Source organism: Vanellus vanellus, assembly GCF_965231255.1.
Source record: "Vanellus vanellus genome assembly, chromosome: 11".
Lineage (NCBI taxonomy): Eukaryota > Metazoa > Chordata > Aves > Charadriiformes > Charadriidae > Vanellus > Vanellus vanellus.
In genome coordinates, this window is record NC_138916.1 from 3,359,973 (window position 1) to 3,379,465 (window position 19,493).

Genomic DNA, 19,493 nt, shown 5'->3' on the forward strand with positions numbered 1-19,493 from the left:
CCGCATGTGGCACTCGGGTGGCAGTTAATGGGCGGCCATTAAAAAAGCCACTGAATTATTAATCTATCCTTTATGTGCCGGTGATGGGTGGAGTCAAATATTAACCTTTCTGCACTCATTTTGATTTTTCTCCCTAAACGGGGCAAGAGAGGAGCTCGTGCCGCAGAGCATCCCGGGGCAGGGATTTGTGTAGGAGCATGATGTTCAGCAGAAGACTTAATTTTGCCCCAAATCCCGAGGTTACACCCCTATTTGAAGGCTCGGCTGAATATTCGTGCCTGAGGAAAACGTGCCTGTGGGGCAAGAGTGGTTTCCTACCCCACCAAGCTGGAAACCCCGCAGGGATGCCGCTTCAGGTATGCACACAGCCCAATTTTCCATAAGCTCCTTTATTATTTGCGTGGAAATTTAATGCTTATTGCCTTTTTTTTTTCTTTTTTTTTTAAGGGAGGTCATGCAAAGCCTTGGAAATAAACATGCTCTGAGATGGGGAAGCGCGGAGCAGGGGATGGCCTGAAGCATCCCTCCGTGGATCACCACCTTAAGGGTCACGAAAAGCTGTTTTCAAGCGATTGAACGGGGTTTGGGTTGTTTTTTTTTTTTTCAGGGATAGTCACGATTTTTAGGGAAATCCGGGACTGAGCCGGAGCTCCGCATCGCCTCCGCGCAAATCACAGCTGAGGATTTCCCTTCGCCGCATACACGGGGAGGGGACCAGGCGCAGCACCCGTGAGGATTAAAAACTCCCCCCTAATGCCACTGGTGGCACAGCCCCGCGGTAAAGGAACAACCAACACCCGTTCCCATAGGAAAAACCCAGATCCAACACACCCAAGTCAAATTTTTCAAGGGTGAAAAAGAGGTGCGGGGTTGGTTTCCCCCCTCCCCCCACCCCGAATCCTTTCCCGGTGGAATAAAACCGGCAAGAAACTTCCCTGTAAGTATTTATTGGGTTAGAAACACCGGGCGGTTTATATCGCAGCGTTAGGGGGAGGGAATTCGCCTTCTCGCTGGCTAAAGCAGACCGCGACCCGAAGCGGCGCGTCTCCTGCGGTTCCCAAACCTTTGCTCCTTTTACTAGCCTGAATAGAGAAATCTATTGCTGGGTCGCTAAAAAAAAAAAATAAAATAAAATAAAAAAATGAAAAAAACAACCCTGAAAGCCAGAAATATTCTGCTGTACTTTTTACTGCTTCTGGTCCCTTATTCTCAATATGTTGATGTTTTCCAGGAGGCTTCTTGTTAGGAGTTCGGCTAACGATCTCTCAATTTGTGAGCAGCACTACTTATGGATATATGTAATTTATTTATTTTTTTCCTAGCAATCAGGCTGTCACCAAGGATTGGGAGAAACACTCGGGGATTCATTTAATTAAAACACATTTTGGGGAATTTAGCTGTGCGAGGGCGCGTCCGGGACGAGCCCACTCGGGACAGGCACCGGCGCAAGTCTGGTCTCTACATCGCCTGGAGAGCCCTTCAGCAGCGGGGAAGATCCCGAGACCCTCGGCACGAGGAGCCGAAGGGTTGGCAAACCGCTCTACCTAACGAGCTGGAAAGACCTTCACCCCGTGGGAAAAGGCCGGCCGGTTTTCCCAGGAAGGAACCCGCCGGTTCATTCCTCTTTGGAGGATGGAAGCCGGCAGCTCCAGCTCCGCCTGCGGCACCGGGCAGGGGGAGGACAACCCCTACCGACATCCCACACCGCTTTCTCCCAGCCTGAAGCATCCTTCTCCCCACCGCAGGGCTGCGGTCCCCCTTGGACCTCCCCAAGAGGGATGAGCGGGTTGGACCTCCGGGGAGCTCTTCTGAGGGCGATGGAGCTGGCACAGGGGCTGCGAGGAGCCCGACAAAGCCGCCTTTATCCTTCCCCTCTCGCGTTTACGAGAGATGAACAGGCCTGCAGTGAAGCAACACAACGCGGGGCCTGTGGTGGCTTCTAGAGCGCGTTAGCGAAAGCAGGCTGAGCGTCCGACGCCAAGGAATGGCTTTCTTCTGCGAAGCGACGCTTCCTCCCGCAGCTTACGGAGAGCTCTTCGCGGGGGAACGCTTCTTAATCTGGAAGCACTCGCATTTCTTGTATTTCATCGTCAGTCCGTACTGAGGAGTGATGTCCACCTCCACCCCGGGGCGGAGGCTGAACTCCAACTGCTGCAGCATGGTGGTCAAGAAGAGGAAGACCTCCCACCGGCCGATGGTCTCCCCGATGCATCGCCTCTTCCCCAAGCCGAAAGTCAGCACTTTGTCGCTCTCCGTCCTGCTTATTTCCGTCCCTGCAGCGTTGAGGAACCGCTCGGGCTTGAAGGCTGAGGGATCCTTCCAAAGCTTCCTGGAGCAGAAAAGAGAGACACCTGAGGAAGCCGTTTTCGCCCACCGTGATGGGGAGAGCGGTCAAAAAAACCCCCAAAACTCCTCATAGAGAGCCGCATTGCAGTGCTTTCCCATTCCACCATTGGGGGTCTCTACCGGAGAGCAGTGGAGGGATGAGATGGAGTTTTGGTTTCCAGATCCCCAAAGCTGATTATCAGCAATCACGACACGAGCCTGTTGAGTTTAACGAGAGTCACGGCGGGACATTTTCCTCCCCGAAAGAGGGAACCAGGCGGTTCCCGTCGGGCGCACGCAGAGCCGTCAACCCGGATCACAAGGGCTGCTCGGCAGGAGGATCTAACCGACTCCTGATTATTCAGCAGCCCTCGCGCGGACGTGGAAAAGTCCGGGGCACTGAGGACATCACCACGTTACTGCCCATAAACCGGGCAAGCCCTGGTGTTGAGGAGTTGCTCAACCGGCGATCGAGTCAACCCAGAGCATCTCCACCCCCAGCAGACCTGAGGCTGGGCTTAGCATGGAACCCACGCAATTTTTGGTCCCGTTTTGCCCCCCCCCTTTTTTTTTTTTCCTCCTGCCTTTTTTGACCCATTTGGCTTTTGGCACGTTGCTGTAAAGGATTGGGGCGATCTCAACACCGAGCAAAACCACCGCAGCCTGGCTGAGCACGGGAAGGGGGGGGGGAGGGTGGATAATGGGATACTCACTCATCGTGATTCACTTGCCACTGGTTGACAAACACGCAGGTGTCCTTGGGGATGTAATAGCCGTTCAACTCCGTCGCTTTTGTCGTACTGAAAGAAATACGGGTGGAGGGGAAGGGGAGTTAAGAGGAGACCCGCAGCTTCGCAGCGAAACAAAGCTTGGCAAGTCCTGGCGTCCTGGTTTGGGAAAATTGGTTCCGTTTTACCTCCAACCAGGACAACTAAGGGCGTTTCCTTCTCAATGCCCTATCCGCACCCTTAGGGTTGGCTAGGAAACATCCCAATTTGTATTTGGGAGACTAAATAGTCTTGGTTAACACTTTTCCTCCAGCAGGAAGATACCAGTTTCGGGAAGCTGGATGAGTTGCGATGTGCTTTCTCCCAAGGCAGGGGGAAATATAAACCCACGGATGCCTGCCATCCCTCCGTTAGCAAAGGCTTTGGAGTAAAACGACCCTCAGAGTGAAGGATTTGACCCCAGGAAAGCAGCAAGCCAGGCAGCTGCTGGCCCCGAGGCAAGCATGACAGCCATGGGGAGCTTTAACATGAGTAATTCGGGCTGTGCACCGGAGATTTTCCCCATAGCAAAGATCGATCCCCAGGCAATTAGCTGCCTAAACGACACCTCCCAGAAAACCACTCCAAAAAAAACCAAAACCCACCACCCTAAATAACGTGTCAGGTCCTCCAGCCCATACCTGTGCGGGATGGTGAAGGGCAGGAAGGAGGAGTGCCTGAACGTCTCCAGGATAAAGGCTTCTGTGTAGGGCAGCGTGCCCCGGTCCGACAGCCTCGGTCTCCTCTCCCGGCCGATGGTCTGGTCTGCGGGAGGTCAAGAAGAGGGAGTGGGTTGGGGTCAGCCCTCACCAGAGAGGTTTTGGCCCCGACGGAAGCAGGATCATGGACTCACCCAGTTCTTCCTGGATCTTCTTCTGGATGTCGGGGTACAAGGCAGCGTACATGAGGCTCCAGGATAAGGCGGTTGTCACGGTGTCAAAGCCTGGATGGACACAAAAAAGGCATTTAGTTACCAAAAGACGACAGGTGAGCAGGTATTTACAGACCCCATCGCTCCAGGTGTTTTCCATGGAGAAGTTCCTCATCAGCTATCACTGAAAAAGTCTGATCACCACTCAGGAGAGCACCCATGAGCCCAACAGCACCTCCAAACACCCAAGCATGGCCAAGGTCTTACCCCGACAGCCCCAGTTCCCCCACCCAGCGTCCCAGCAGCAAGGCTTTGCTCTCAGAAATGTTCTCACCTGCCCCAAAGAGGTCATTGACGATGCTGATGATCTTCTCATTGGAGAGTGGGACATGGGCATCCTCCCCTACACTGTTCTCCTGGCAGTGCTCGATCAACGAGTCTGTGACATCCCGGATGTGCTCCTGGGGAAGAGCCAGTGGGTCAGGGACATCATGGACACCCAGGGCTGGGAAAACATCTCCTCCCCCAGCAGTGCTCCTGGGGGGGAGTTAACTGCAGATTGGAGAGCTCCAAGGAGCTTTCCTGGGCAGAGGTAAAGGGACAAGGGAGTACCTTCTTCCCCTCATTGCCAGGCAGACAGCACACCTGGCAGTTGTAGGCATCTCTACCCACATCCAAAAAGCATCCAAGCTCTTACCTTATCAAAGCTGGTGTAATGCTCCTGGACAATTTTTTGCACAAAGAAGTTGAAACGCATGTTGATGTCCTTAAAGAGCTGCATGGTGCGGCTGGGAAGATACTGGAGCACGGGGATGAAGTCAGCGGGGTTGCCAGTAGCAGCCGCGTCACCAAATTCATTGCTGAGGTTCACTATATTGAGCAGCTCTTGGTCGTTGTGGTCGTAGCGCTTGCCGAAGCAGATGGCGCAGATGACGTTGGCCACAGAGACCACCAGGTACCGGTTAAGGTCAAAGCTCTTCTCCTCATCCATCAGCTGCAGGAATTTGGTGACCAGGTAGTCGGCCTCTTTGGAGACGTGCTCCTCCAGGAGGCAGGTGGAAGAGGAAGTGGGGCTGGGGGCGATGGAGAAGGTCTTCAGGGCATTCTGGGCCAGCTTTCTGCGGGCTTTCCACACCTCCCCTGAGTCGGGGCTGAAGGCCAGGCTCTGCCCGTTCGAAATGTATTGGAAGCTGTGGAGGCCAGGGCGCCCCATGAAGTCTTCTCCTTGCTTCACCAATGCTTGCCGGATGGTCTCCAGCCCGCTCAGCACCAGCACGGGCCGGGTGCCGATCCTGATCTCCATCACGTTCCCGTACTTCTGGCTCAGCTTGGTCAGGGCCAAGTGCGGGTCCTTCCTCAGCTCCAGCACGTTGCCGAGGATGGGGTAACCTCTGGGACCTGGGGGGCTCTTCAGCCCCTTGGGCACGTGCTGCCGGAGGGACTGGATGAGCAGGAAGACCAGGCAGAAGACGGCAGCTGCGAGGAGGACCTCGGTGGCCGAGACAACGCCTTGGCTTCCCACCAGCGACATCGCAGCACCCATCGCTGCCGGCATGCGGGAACCTTAGTAATAAATCAAAGAGGCATTATGAAGGAGAGAAGGTCCATGGAGGACCTCTAGTTTGAGATGCTCTCAGTAGCGACGGTGGGCAGGAAAGCTGGGCTTCACTTCTGATCCAGACCTGCATCGTTTTCTGCGCTTTAGGAAAACTGCTTACACTTAAAAGCAGGTTATTTTGCTAGCCGGGATTGAAAGGAACGGGTCCCGTGGTTTTTTGCCCTGTGTGCCAGGGGTTGGAAACGTACTCTTTTGACTACAGGACCTCTCTTTTTATACTGCAAAGTCTTTTCCAGAGCGCTTGGCTATAGGAGAGCTGAGTCCTCCTGATTTGAGTCATCCGGTTGCTCGCGCTGAGCCACCGCTCACCCGCAAACTAAATACAGCATTGCCATGAATCTTCCTAAAGATCGATGACCAGGAAAGCTTACTGGGGCTGTAGCGTGGGGCCGGGCAGCTGTGGGCACCCTGCTCCCAGCTCCGTCTGAAATCCCTCAGAAAACCCCAAGCCAGGGGTAGGGAGAAGTTGGGTCTGAAATCCCCCACCCTCCCCTTGGGTTTGGGAAGGTGGGACACCCAGATCCCATGGGGTGAGGAGTCTGGGGAGCTGCTGGGTCCCGGCTAGGACCCCCTTCCCAGCCCAGGGCTGTGGCAAGAGGGGCTGTGGGACAATAATTACCCCCAGAAACCATCTTCTGACGGCTCCGGGAAGGATGCTCCGGGAGATTTGGGGAGCCAGAGAGGGGAGACGCCCCACAAAGGGGCACCCCCACGGGCTTTCCATGCCTCGAGGGTCTCCTGGGGGAGCTGGTACTGTCCCCCCCATACCTCTCCATCCTCCGGGCAGAGCCGTGTCCCGCGGTACTCACCTCCGGAGCGGAGCGGTTGTGGGCCCGATCCTCCCGGCAGGTACCCCGCTCGCCCTTCGCTCCTGCTTTATATGCATCGCCGCTCGCCCTGATTGGCCCGGCAACCTCCCGTCACGTGACCGAAGCCTAATCAAAGCTGACGTGAGTCCAAACTCCCAAATAACTAAGCCGCCCCCCCCGCACCCCCACCCCCTTCCCCGCGGTGACACCCGCGTAGGGTGCGGGACCCCCTTTCCCCGACGTGTCCCCGGTGCAAAGCGGCGGGCGAAGGACCGGTGGGAGGTCCCGACGGGTCGAGAGGAGGGGGGGGGGGGGGGGGGGATTGCCAGTGCCTCCCGTAGGTCCCAGATCGGGGAGGGGGGGGGACACACATCGCGTGCGAAGCGGGCGGGATGTTTGGGCAACCCGCGCCGCCCCGGTCACTCCAGTCACGCTACCGGCAGGATCTTAAAGGCGCCGGTTCCGCGCCCCGGTTGCACCCCCGACCCTCCCGGGCAGTGCCCCGGCTCCGCTGCTTTCCCCCCCCGCAGCCTTCGTTGCGGGCAGCCGGCTCCATCCAGCCCCCCCCTCCGCCGCCGGTGCCCGCAGCCCCGGGACGTCCCCGGTGTCCGGAGCCGCGGGGCGAGCGGCAGCGTGGGAAAATAGCCCCGGTGAGCGCCGTGCCGGGCAGGAGGGGGGTCCCCCCCACACTTCCCCCTCCCACGGGGCTCCGCGAACACGCGGGGATGAGCGTGGACCACCCCACCGCGGTGCTTTAGCCAATCCGCCCCCTCTCCGCGGGGGGTTGCGCGTCCCTCCGCCGGTGGTCCCCGGTAAAACGGAAGGAGGAGAAGCGGGGGGATTCACCGGGGCCACGCGTGTGTGCGTCCCCCCTCCCTGCCACGCTGCGGGGCCGCTCTGCTGACCCACGGCCCGGATCGGGTCCCCGTGGGGCAGGGGGCGGCGGGGCAGCCCCGGGGGTCACGGTCCTCTCTGCCCCGGCCCGGTTAAAGATTGTCCAGGTTCGCGTGAGAAGCCACCGTGCCCTCTGTCACCTCCTGTCCCCTGGGGACAGAGCAGCCAGGGGGAGGCGAGGTGGCTCGGGGATGGGGCAGAGGTTGCTGCGGGAGATGGGGGGGGGGGGTCTCAGGCAGAGTTTGCAGCTCCAGCCCCCCCCTCTCCATCCCCAGTCCCCATGAAGTGACAGGTCAGGACCTCAAGGAGGACGAGGAGGACCAGCCCGCATCCCAAATCTCACCCCCTCCACCTGCACCCCTGTTCCCGGCCCGGCCACAACGGGATGGGAGAGTAGCCCGGGGGGGGTGGTGGTGGGGGTGGTGGTGGTGTCCCGCCCCACTGGGGGGGTCTCAGGGGTGGCATTGGGGCCATCGCGTGCGAAGGGACTCCGGACCGACCCGGGAGGGCCGCCCCGGTCACTCGCAGTCACGCTATGGGTGGGTGGGGGGGAAATGCCTTTTAAAGGACCAGGGCGGTGGCCCCACGTCCAGGAGCCTGGCCCGGGGTCAAGGCGGCGCCGGAGCAGTTCAGGATCGGTCCCCCGTTCCTCCCCCCCGGGCTGGCTGGGGTGGAGGGGGGGGCTCCCCAGCAGCGGGTACACCGTCAGGGGTAACGGGGCTTGGTCCCCTCTGCCGTGGGACGCTGCCATCACCTGCAAGGGGACAGCATCCCCCCCTGCCACTTGTGTCCCCCACTATAGGGCACAGAGGTCCCACAAGATTCGGGGCGGGGGGGGGGGGGGAGAGGGTGGTTTCCCACTGTGCAAAGAGAGGGGGTGTGCGTGTCTCAGTCGTGCCACGTGAATGTCCCCTTGGGAGTCCAGGGGACACTGAACGGTGTCCCCCCGGCTGCTCCGACGACCCCAGGCAGGGCTGTCCGTCCCCAGGGGTGCAAAACGCCCCCCCACACGCACGCTGCCCTCGGGAGCGGGACCGTTCGGGGACGCACAGGACACATCGCCATGTCCGTAAACGCCGAGTGGACATGTCTCGCACCCACCATGGCACCTCGTAAAACACACGAAGGCACCTACACCCACAGCTCCCGGCGAAGCCGTGTCCCCCATGTCACTCGTGGCGGGGGGCAGTGCGTGTGCATTCGCCCCATCTATACGTACACCTATACGGGCGCGCTGCTGCGCACAGGGACGGAGGTCGCGCGGGCAGGTCGCACGGACCGAGCTTGAGGCGCAGCCGTGCTCCCCTGCGGGACACACGCGTTGCCGCGTTCGGACACGGGACCCGCTCGCCCACCCTCTCGGCGCGCCTTCCACCGGCGTAAATAACGCGCAGCGCGCTTGGGCTCTCGCACGTCCGTCTTCGCGTACGCACACGCTCCGCCACACGTGCCCGCGCCTGCAGGCACCGTCGTCCTCTACGCTCACGTCTAACCTCGCACACGCGCGCCGGCACGACCCTATAAGCTAACAAGCCCCCCCGCCCCCCCACGGCGCGGTGACCCACGGGGGGGAAGCAAGGTGCGCCGGCAAGGGGTGCCAGCCCTGCCAAGGGCAGGGGACAGCCAGCGGCCCCTCCGGCTGTCCCCTCGGCCATCTCCGAGGGCTCAGCGTGGGGCGGTGGCCGGGGTGGGAGCCCGGCCCTGGGTGAGGATGTGTTTGGGGCGTGAGGCTGCCTGGCACGCGAGGCGGCAGCTCTTAACGCTGTTCACATCAGGAGGCAGCCTGCCCTCGCCAGGGTTCGGCGGAGGCTGGGGAAGGAAGGGGGGGAGGGCGGGGGGGTGTGGGGGGGAGGGAAAGGGGTGGAAGGGGGGTGGAAGAAGGGCAGGTGGGTCCTGTGCACCCCTCTGTGCAACCCCAGCTTCTCCAGCGCTTCGGGATATGACGGATCAGGAGATGCTGGAAGCGCATCACTGCATGGTCCGAAATGCTCGGTGGGGGTGGGGTGGGGTGTCAATCTGCACCCCCTTCTCCCCTCTTGACCCCCCCCCCCCCCATCAAGCAGTGGAACTGGGTAGATCCGTGGGGATGGGAGATGCCAGCTGGATCCAGCCCACGAGACGTCGCCCCTGCGCCTGTGGAACCCCATCCTGCCTCCCCAAAAACGCTCTTCCTGACTGGGAGGCATGGGCAGGCGAAGCCGGGGGTGTCGGGGGGGGGGGGGGGGGGGGGGGGGGCGGGAGGTCCGCGGAGGTGCCTGCTGGCAATTATGGGAATGAATATTAGCAGCCGGGGTTTGGTAACTGTTCTTGCCAAGCGTTAATGAAGAGCGTCACTGCTATTAATGAGCCCGATCGGACCAGATGTTGAAAGCCTTTATTAAATATTAGCTCAGCTTTTCACCTGGGCCAAATTCCCACTGTACTTTTCAAAGACTGAATGAAACTTAGGGCCGAACCCCAAAGCTCTGGCTCATCCCTTACGGCTAATCAACCTTCCCAGCTCACCCCGGCGGCGCTTCCCAAATCCCCCGGTGGCTCAGAGCGGCAGCCCCCCTCCCTCCCGGCACCGTTGGGTTTTCGGAGGGGGTCAACTGCCCCGGCCTTGCCCTTCGCTGCCCCTTTCCACCTCTCCTATCGCTCCGGTTCACCTCCCTCCCCTCTGCCCCGCCACTCCTCTCCCTCGCTGCCTGTTTGCCACCACCGAGGGCGCCGGGGGAAGCGAGCCAGCCGCCTTCTCACGCGAACCTGGGCAATCGTTAACCTGAGCCTGGCTCTTGCCGCTGGGCTCAGAAGGTCTGGTCGGCACCGCTCTCACCGGGGAGCAGGGACCTGCCGGATTGATTCCCCCCCCGGGGGATGGAGAGGGCTCCTTGAGGCTCCCGGCGCCTCCAGAGCCACCGGGGAGGTGACAGCCATCTCCGCGCGGTGGGAAGAGTTGTTACAGTGTGAGAGAAGCCGCAATAATTTATTGGCAATCGTTCTGTCAGCCCCATGACCCCCTCCCCACCCGGGAAGGGGAATCGGGGACAAACAAGGAAACCCCGAGGGTTGAAACGTAAACAGATTTCATAGAATAAGACTAGGTAATTAACATTAATAATACTAAAGAGCCAATATTGGTCCTGATAGCAATGTAAAATACACGAGGATCATACTCAGCCCATTCTACCCATAGCAGCTGCGCACTCCCAGCAGGGGGACAGCAAACGGGGGATGCTGCCAGCGCTGCGGCTTCGGGAGGAAGGGAAGGGCTGAGGGCTCCGGCACCGGGGCGAGGAGTTCTCAGGATGGCAGCCATCAAAGGAGAGACAGAACTCCTCAGCAAACTTCCTAATTTATATCAAACGTGTCGTTCGTGGTATGAAATAACCCTGTTGGGCGGCTTGGGTCAAGCGGCCGGCTCTCGCTCCTCCTCATCCCCGCGCCTGGCGAGCTGGAAAACCCCGAGACCTTGAAACACGCACACCATAGCTGGCTGGAAAGTACGTATTTTCACCAATTCAGACACTAGAGTCTTCTAAAAGTGCAGTTTTCCCAAGTATTAGAAGAGAAATTAGTCCCTGGGTTCCTCAAACCAGGACAACAGTCTAGTCAGCCCAGGAAAGGTCTTTGGGGGAAACGCTGGCGACCACGTCCCACGGGGCAGCGATGCTGGGAACGCGTCCCCCATCCTCCCCAGGGCGGAGCTCAGGGACCCCCTTCCGCCTCCCCAACTTGAACTCTGGGGCAGGTACAGGCCCTGGGCAGGAGGAGTCAACGTTCATCTCTCGGAGCTTGCTGGAACGGAGGAACTATCTGCCCCGGTTTCCTGGGCTGGCTCCAGCCAGGCTCAGCCCCGGTTGTTAATGGGTAGCTATTCCCCAGGGCTTTTGTGTCGTGACCCCCCCGAAGAGATAAGCACCCGGCCATGCGACGAGGGGAGCGCATATAAAGCCATGGCCTGAGGTCCAGGCAGCAGGAGAAGAAGGTCCAGGAGGCAGGAGAAGAAGGTCCAGGCGGCAGGAGAAGAAGGTCCAGGCGGCAGGAGAAGAAGGTCCAGGAGGCAGGAGAAGAAGGTCCCTCTGCCGGACACCCTCTGCCTATCTTTGCAGGAAAACCAGCCCGGTCTGTCTCAAGGACCTGCAGGTAGGAGATGACACGTGTGTGTGTGTGTGTGTTTTCAAGCACGGGTATAGGACCAGGAAGGTCCTGTTTGAGTCTGAAAGAGAAATTCATGCACCAGGTTGTCCCCCTCCCTCCCCTGCCATGCGTTCCCGCGGGGTGGCCCCATGGCATTCCCGCTCTCCGTGACCCCACGCACCGGTGGCCGCCCAGCTGGATCTTCAGCCCGCTGGCTGTAAATCCTCACAGGTTTGGTGAAGATGGTGCCAGCTTCGTCGAGGAGTTACTGTTCCTCCCCTCCTGCCTCCTGGCGCTTTTTTGAGCTGCAGTTCTCCGTGCCTTGTCTCCCCTGGGCAGGAGCCATGGCTGTCCCGGAGGGTGCTGGGGTCTTCTTCAGGGGAAAGGGTGCCATTACAGGCTTGGGGGGAGGGGGGGGTTGAGGTCCCTCTTAAGCGACGGGTGTGTTTGGAGTCCTTCCAGGTCTCCAGCTTTTGCTCCTTGAAAACCCCCAAGTGCTGCTCAGGCAGCTCCATCAGCTTGAACTGCTTAAGGGCACTTGGTGCCCTTTCTCGCCACGAGGGATGTCTGCGGGACTCAACCTCTTGCTAATCCTGGCTCTTCGCCACGCTTCTGCTTCACTCCTGTAGGGTTCCCGCATGCCGGCAGCGATGAGTGCTGCGATGTCGCTGGTGGGAAGCCAAGGCGTTGTCTCGGCCACCGAGGTCCTCCTCGCAGCTGCCGTCTTCTGCCTGGTCTTCCTGCTCATCCAGTCCCTCCGGCAGCACGTGCCCAAGGGGCTGAAGAGCCCCCCAGGTCCCAGAGGTTACCCCATCCTCGGCAACGTGCTGGAGCTGAGGAAGGACACACACCTGGCCCTGACCAAGCTGAGCCGGAAGTACGGGGACGTGATGGAGATCAGGATCGGCACCCGGCCCGTGCTGGTGCTGAGCGGGCTGGAGACCATCTGGCAAGCGTTGGTGAAGCAAGGAGAAGACTTCATGGGGCGCCCTGACCTCTACACCTTCCGCAATGTTGCAGATGGGCAGAGCCTGGCCTTCAGCCCCGACTCAGGGGAGGTGTGGAAAGCCCGCAGAAAGCTGGCCCAGAATGCCCTGAAGACCTTCTCCATCGCCCCCAGCCCCACTTCCTCTTCCACCTGCCTCCTGGAGGAGCACGTCTCCAAAGAGGCCGACTACCTGGTCACCAAATTCCTGCAGCAGATGGATGAGGAGAAGAGCTTCGACCCTTATCGGTACCTGGTGGTCTCTGTGGCCAACGTCATCTGTGCCATCTGCTTCGGCAAGCGCTACGACCACAACGACCAAGAGCTGCTCAATATAGTGAACGTAAGCGAGCAGTTTAGCAACGCGACTGCTACCGGCAACCCCGCTGACTTCATCCCCGTGCTCCAGTATCTTCCCAGCCGCACCATGAGTTTATTTAAAGATTTCAACAAGCGGTTCCTCCATTTCCTGCAGAAGATTGTCAAAGAGCACTACGAGACCTATGACAAGGTAAGAGCTTGCAGGACCCTTACCTGCACCGGAGATGTGTTCCTGCTCTGTGTCCCTCTCTGTGAGCGAGTTGGTTTTCTTCTTGCAGCCAAGTGTCCGTGGACATCTACGTTCTTGCAGGTAGCGCTGCGAGTCCAGCTGTAGTGTCACTCATCCGTAGTCTCTTCGTGCAGCGCAGTACTGCAGTCCTCCTTCTCCTCCACGGCCCTGTGTGATAGGGGGTTTGTTGGTTGAACACCTGATCTGTCAGCAGAGCCACGTGCCACAGGTTCCCTGGAGAACCATCTCCTTCTTTTCATAGGTTGCAAAAGCAGTAGGGACCACGGAGGATGAAAGACGAGGTTCTCCAGAGCTCGTATGACCCGGGGCTCCCCGAGCAGCAGATTGTTGCTCAGTAACTCTCCTTCCTCTGCTGGTTCTGCTGCCATGCCTTCTCTTCTCTTCCTCTCAGAACAACATCCGAGACATCACTGACTCCCTCATCGAGCAGTGCATGGAGAAAAAAGTGGAAGCAAATGGTGGCACGCAGATCCCTAAGGAGAAGATCGTCAACCTTGTGAATGACCTCTTTGGAGCAGGTATCTTTTCCCACCAGTCTCTCAGCTCCTGCAGATTTTCTCAGGTTCCCGGCATTAGTGCTCCTTCTGACCCATCTTTGTCCAGCACCAGGCAGCCAGTTTGAGTCTAAGCACTCGCTCTCCTGCTCATTGATCTTCCTGGACCTTCCAAGGTCCCTGGAGACCAGCATGGGACATTAGCGCTGGAAAGAGGCTTCAGGGAAAAGCAAAGGGTACAGCTTATAGCTCAGTCAAGCTTCGCAAGCCAGGGTGGCTTTTCCTGGTTGAGGGAGATGTCTGTTGACTGATTCACCTTCGAGTTACTCTGGAAACTCCCCCGATTCCGAAGAAATTATACAAACCTGACATAACCCAAGGGTGAATCAGGATGAACGAGGGCAGAATACTTCAGCAACGGGACAGAAACCCCAGTCTTACCGTGTGCCTAGCACGTCTTCTGCCTTCTCAGCCGTCCAAGACCGCTCCACGTGATGGTTAGGCAGCAAGCCCAGACACGTACCCTGCGTGTTGTGCAGACCTCATCTACATACTTTCTGCTTTGACCAGGCTTTGACACCGTGACAACTGGCCTGTCCTGGAGCCTCATGTATCTCGTGACGTACCCCCACATCCAGAAGAAGATCCAGGAAGAACTGGGTGAGTCCATGAACCCGCTTCCGTCGGGGCTAAAACCTCTCTGGCGAGGGCTGACCCCAACCCGCTCCCTCTTCTTGACCTCCCGCAGACCAGACCATCGGCCGGGAGAGGAGACCGAGGCTGTCGGACCGGGGCACGCTGCCCTACACAGAAGCCTTTATCCTGGAGATGTTCAGGCACTCCTCCTTCCTGCCCTTCACCGTCCCGCACAGGCAAGTGCTGAGGCTGTGAAGGAAGTGGAGGGACAAGGTGGACTTGAGGCACCTCGCTACAGCCAGCCCCACGGCGGCGTGGTGAGAGGCAAGGAGGTTATGATTGACTTGCGGAATGGTCACGGTGGGCACGGGGAGCTCACAGCTCTCGTGCAGGGCAATGTGGGAGCTCCCAAAGAGCAACCCTTGCTTTCTGCTGACTTCACCTGAAGTTACTCCACCCAGCTCAGGGAGGGCTTGCCCAGTCCAGCTCATGGACAATGCAACAGCCCCTCATGGAGCCATCTCTTTGGGCTGCATCCTTACTTCAGCAGCAGCAGGAGCACACTAATAGTCCCCTGAGGAGGCAGAAGAACCTCTTTGCTTCCCAAACTCTCAGAGTCTTTTCCCTCTCCAGCACAACCAGGGACACGGTGCTGAACGGCTACTACATCCCAAAGGACCGCTGCGTGTTTGTCAACCAGTGGCAAGTGAATCATGACGAGTAAGTACCTTCTGGGGCAGAAAGCCTCCTGCAGCAACATGCAGGCCCCTTCCTGGACAGTTATCTTCCTGGGCAGAAGTGGGGTCAACCTGCTTTAGGTGAAAAGGGAGCAGGTGAGGTACCTACTAAATTCAGGGATGTTCTTACTGACAGCTTCCACCTTCCAATGCTCCCCCCTACACCCGTGGCCAGGAGCCACCATCTCAGCATCTGATGTTCTCTCTTCCAGGAGACTTTGGAAGGATCCACATGCCTTCAACCCGGAGCGTTTCCTCAATGCTGAAGGGACCGAAGTGAACAAAGTGGATGGGGAGAAGGTGCTGATTTTCAGCTTGGGGAAAAGGAGGTGCATTGGGGAACCCATTGCCAGGTGGCAGATCTTCCTTTTCCTGTCCACCTTGCTCCAGCAGCTGGAGTTCAGTGTCTGCGATGGCAAGAAGGCCGACCTAACACCCCTGTACGGCCTGTCCCTGAAGCACAAAAGATGTAAGCACTTCCAGGTCAAGCAGCGCTTCCCCATGAAGAGCGTGGACTGAGCAGTGGGCTTACACATTGCCCAGACATCGCCAGGAGGCAAAGACCTGAGTGTCCTTGTAGCGAAGCTCGGTCTAGTACAACTTTACAGAATGATACAATAAAGTTTCCATAAAGCCATGGAAACTCCTGTCTTACCTTGTTCGCGTTGTGGCATTCCTTGCCTTTTTCATTTTCCAGCGTTCCTAGCGTTGGATATTCCATCAAGTGTTGGATATTCCATCACGTCTCATCTCAGTAACACAAAGCACATTTACGGGGTGTGCGAACTGTCTTTTGCTAGAGGGGAAGGGAGCGTGCCCAAAACCGGACCATCCGAACACCATCGGGCTGTGTCCTTTTAGAATCACTCCTTGATAGCTGAAGGGCGGCCAACCCATGCCATAACCCCACGGTCTCCATCGATGTCTGAGATCTTGGCTGAACCGATGCCCAAAGCCTGGGTGGAGATGAGGATGACGTTATTGAGGTCCAGCCAGTATCACTATTTCTGGACCGCTCGAGGGACAGATTTTCACTGGTTGAAATTTACCTTCACTTGTAGGTGCGCCTGCAGGGAAAAAAAAAATCTTGGAAATCTTGGAAAAGCGCAAATACTTCTCCAAGTCCTCTAAGGACAGCCCGTTCCCTTGTTTCTATGCTGTGGTTTTAATTGCCTAGCTGACTTGTCGTGTCACTCTAAGAACCCACGCAGGAGAGGTTTATCTTTGGCCGTGGAGGAGCTCAAAGCACTTTGGTGCTTCTTTGAGAATCTATCAGACAACCTGGCACCAGGGCTTCTCCTGCTGCTGGGATTGCTTTCGTCAGAAAAATGAGAGGGATCCTTCAAATTAACTGAGCTGAAGGAAAGCCCCTCTGGACCAACGTGTCGGAGGACCTGAGCCACCCTAAGCCTTGCTCGCCATAGTCACTGCTGGCCCTGAAGGACAGAAGGAAGGACACTTTTACCCCTTGTGGTTGAGAAAGTGAGGGGGCTGGTATTCGGGGCTGGAGCGAGGGTGTTTTCACAGTGAGGCAGAGATGGAGAACAGGACTCTCTCCACCTCAAACCCAAGAGTTTACACTGGCTGCCAGTCAACCCATGCCGGCAGAGCCAGGTGCCTCCTTTTCTTCAACTTGCACGCAAAGACGTCTTAGCCAGCCCAGTAGCTGGCAAGCAACGATACAGGAACAAGCGTAACCATCCGGTGCAACACACACCGCTCTTGAATCCGTTCCCATGGGTGGCATCTGCTCAGCCATAGCCCCGGACCCCGACCAATGAGAGCTCCTTTCGCGTCCAAATACCAATCACTCGTCAGGCATTGCACAAAAAACTTCCAAGAAGAGGCAGAAACAAAAGAGCATGTTGGGGAAGAAAATGGGGAAGCCGATTGCTCAAGACCTCAGGGAGATTCCAGCAAGAGCGGGGAGGTGTTCAGACCCGCTAAACAAGCCTGAATGAAAAGGAGTAACTCTTTGTCTCCGTATGTCCAAGTCCTGCCTGGTCACCAATTTGGGGAGAAACGTCGAGAGGGTACAGCCTCAGAGCCGCCTGAATTCATTGAACAAGCCCAAGCGGCTCCGTGTCAGACCAGTCTTGTCTTCACCACTTAATTATGACATTAATTATGACAATCCCAATATTGCAGGAAAGGCAAGGGTGAGGACCGGGAGGTCCAAACTGTGGTTTGAGCTGCAGGCTCTCGGAGGCCTTGGAGGAAAAGTGGAAGGGTGGTTTAAGGCAACCTTAAACCACCCACGGTGTCCACCAGCCAAATAACATCTCCCCCACCTACGACAAGGGCCACAGGTCAAGCCAATAAGAGTCATGGACCACCTTTCCACAAGGGACATCCCAAAGCCGGCGTTCAGGGGAAGGTGGGATCATCCTGGACCTGGGTGTGGATCTCTCAGTGCCTAACTCAGTGATTCAGAAGAGCACGGGGACCGCCTGGGACTCGGCAGCGCTGCGTCACGCCATCCCCGTGGGCTGGAGGAGCTCTCATGGACTTGGCCCCGTGACTCCGGCTGCAGTGGGAATACGCCATGCTGATGCTGGTGCAGGACCAGAGGCCCCGTTCGCTGGAGCCGTTGCGTGACTCTCTTGCCCCGAAGCCTGGATGAGTTTGCTGATAAGGCCCGCAATAAGCAAAGGCAGATATAAAGAACGAACAGTGGGAAATTTTTTTTTTTTCCCTTTGGAGATGAGTGTTTTACAGCCCCGGGGCAGATAAGCAGATTAATATTAACATTACTGAGGTGAAACAGCCCCTTGCTGGTGGAAGGTCTCCCCCAGATGCGTTTGTCAAGGGCTGACTGCCTCCCCCGGGGCTTCCAGTCTGCAGCGGGCAGAGCCTGGCCACAGGAGGCCAAAGACCTAGGAGAAAAAGTCATCCCGGTGGCAGGGTGGAGAAGGGGAAGGAAAGAGGCTTGAGGGGAGAGAAATGGGCAGGCGGGTATCCTTCCCCACACGGCCCTCCTCTTCATGGCGTCGGAGGCGAACCCCCCCACTTTATAAAGCCCCATCCTCATTTGGCATCTCTCCCTCCCTCCCCTTGATGCCAGCGGAGACATCCCACGCAGCTGCGGGACACCTTTCCAGGCAGCTTGCACAGGCAGGAGGACCCCCTGAGACCTTGGTCTGATATCCCTGCGTGCACACATCTCCTTGGACACCCTGGCCCGTTCAACAGACTGGTGACCCCACCTGAGGTCCCACTTTTCGTGCTGGGGATGCTGTGATCAAACCGCTCCTTCAGCCCGGCCACCCCCATCCCAGACTCAGACATCCTGCCTGCCCCTGGACAACACGCTTGGAACATCGAAGCTTAGAGGGTTCCTTCACCAGATGTTTTCTCCGCCGGCTGCCTTGGCTGCCCCCGGCGTGCAAGGAGGACAGCAGCAAGCACGGCCCGAGCATCAAACGAGGTACCCCAGCTCCGCACCGCTCTTTGCTCCGGAGCGGAGCCGTAGCCCGAATTTCCCCCCACCCTCTGGGGGGACCCTCCGCGAGGAAGCGACGGGGGCTTAGTGCTTCACCTCCTCCTCTTCCCTGTTGCCTCCCGATAAACAAATCCATCCATCATTGCCACGAAAGCCCCGGTTGCTCACAGTAGGTAAGCGACTCGGCTCCCCTATCTTTGTCTTCCCCCTAACGATCTTCCTCAATTAAACCCTCCAATTACTTCCCAGGTAGCTTGCAAAGTGGCGTGATTTCGTTACTGGAACCAGGGAGGGGGGCACACGGTGATAAGCCAGGGAGCTTTTATCACCCCGCGGCCAAACGCTTTTATTGTCGGTTTTAAAATGAGTCAGCAGCCCAGCCACGGCAGCTGGGCTCCGGCTCCTCTTCCAAAGGGGAAAACATTCCTGCAGGGAAAGGTCCAGGCAGCCATACGCCTTCTCCTTCCAGCTGCGACAGCCGCCCGGTGTCAGCGGTCGGGGTGGCGGCATCTCCTCGCCAGCCCTGAAACGGGTTAGAGGAACCACCACTTGTGGCTCTTCCTCCCGGACGGAAGGAAGAGGGGGAGTTGCTCCAGCGCTTAATGACCCTCCTCATTAAAAGCACATCCTGTATTTCTAACTTCTTTCCTTCGGCTGTTTGTTTATTCTCTCCCGTGAGGTCTGTTATCAGGAACCGGCTCCCCATGGGGATTAACTCTTGGGGGTCTTGCTTTCGCTGCTCGTCCCCAACACTGGTGGGGCATCAAAAATATCACCCCTTGATGCCCTGGAGCTTAAAATTAAGCTCGGAACTGTACCTTCAACTTTCTTTCTGAGCCACCTGTGCTTGCTTTCTGCAGTGGTTTCGGGGACACCTCCCTCTGAGCTGGTGGCAGCTCAGCCTCTAAGCGCGGTGGGCTTCGCCCCGGCGTCCTGCTTGCCCTGCTGCACCATCAGGCCCTGGCAGCTCCTTCCTATGGAGAAGGAAACCCCTAAACACCATGTTTCTTTTTGCGGCTTCACTCCTGGGACAGAGTCGGGCTCTCCCATGCCTTGAACCCCAGGAGAAGTCCCTTCACAGTGGGGATAATGTCTGGTTTCTGCCTTTTGGGGGAGAAAACCTCTGCTCGCTCCCCAAGATTGAGCAGCTTCTGGAGTGCCGGAGCTGGTGGGACCTTCCTCTGGCGAAGTTTCCTTCTGCTGTGGGTTGGAGAAGATGCCGGTC

At 58.0% G+C, this 19,493-nt stretch overlaps 2 protein-coding genes across 2 annotated transcripts; one reads left to right on the top strand and one right to left on the bottom strand.

Annotated features, from left to right (window-relative positions):
- Positions 1 to 1,788: 1,788 nt before the first annotated feature.
- CYP1A1 (cytochrome P450 family 1 subfamily A member 1) lies at positions 1,789 to 5,518 on the bottom strand (the record flags this gene model as incomplete). Its single annotated transcript, XM_082488514.1, has 6 exons — positions 1,789 to 2,329; positions 3,039 to 3,125; positions 3,734 to 3,857; positions 3,946 to 4,035; positions 4,298 to 4,424; positions 4,661 to 5,518. The coding sequence occupies 6 exons, from the start codon at positions 5,516 to 5,518 to the stop codon at positions 2,023 to 2,025; spliced, it is 1,593 nt and encodes a 530-aa protein (XP_082344640.1). The 3' UTR covers positions 1,789 to 2,022.
- Positions 5,519 to 12,041: 6,523 nt separating this feature from the next.
- On the top strand, positions 12,042 to 15,345 carry LOC309676401 (cytochrome P450 1A5-like; the record flags this gene model as incomplete). Its single annotated transcript, XM_082488939.1, has 6 exons — positions 12,042 to 12,899; positions 13,351 to 13,477; positions 14,024 to 14,113; positions 14,202 to 14,325; positions 14,723 to 14,809; positions 15,039 to 15,345. The coding sequence occupies 6 exons, from the start codon at positions 12,042 to 12,044 to the stop codon at positions 15,343 to 15,345; spliced, it is 1,593 nt and encodes a 530-aa protein (XP_082345065.1).
- Positions 15,346 to 19,493: the final 4,148 nt, after the last annotated feature.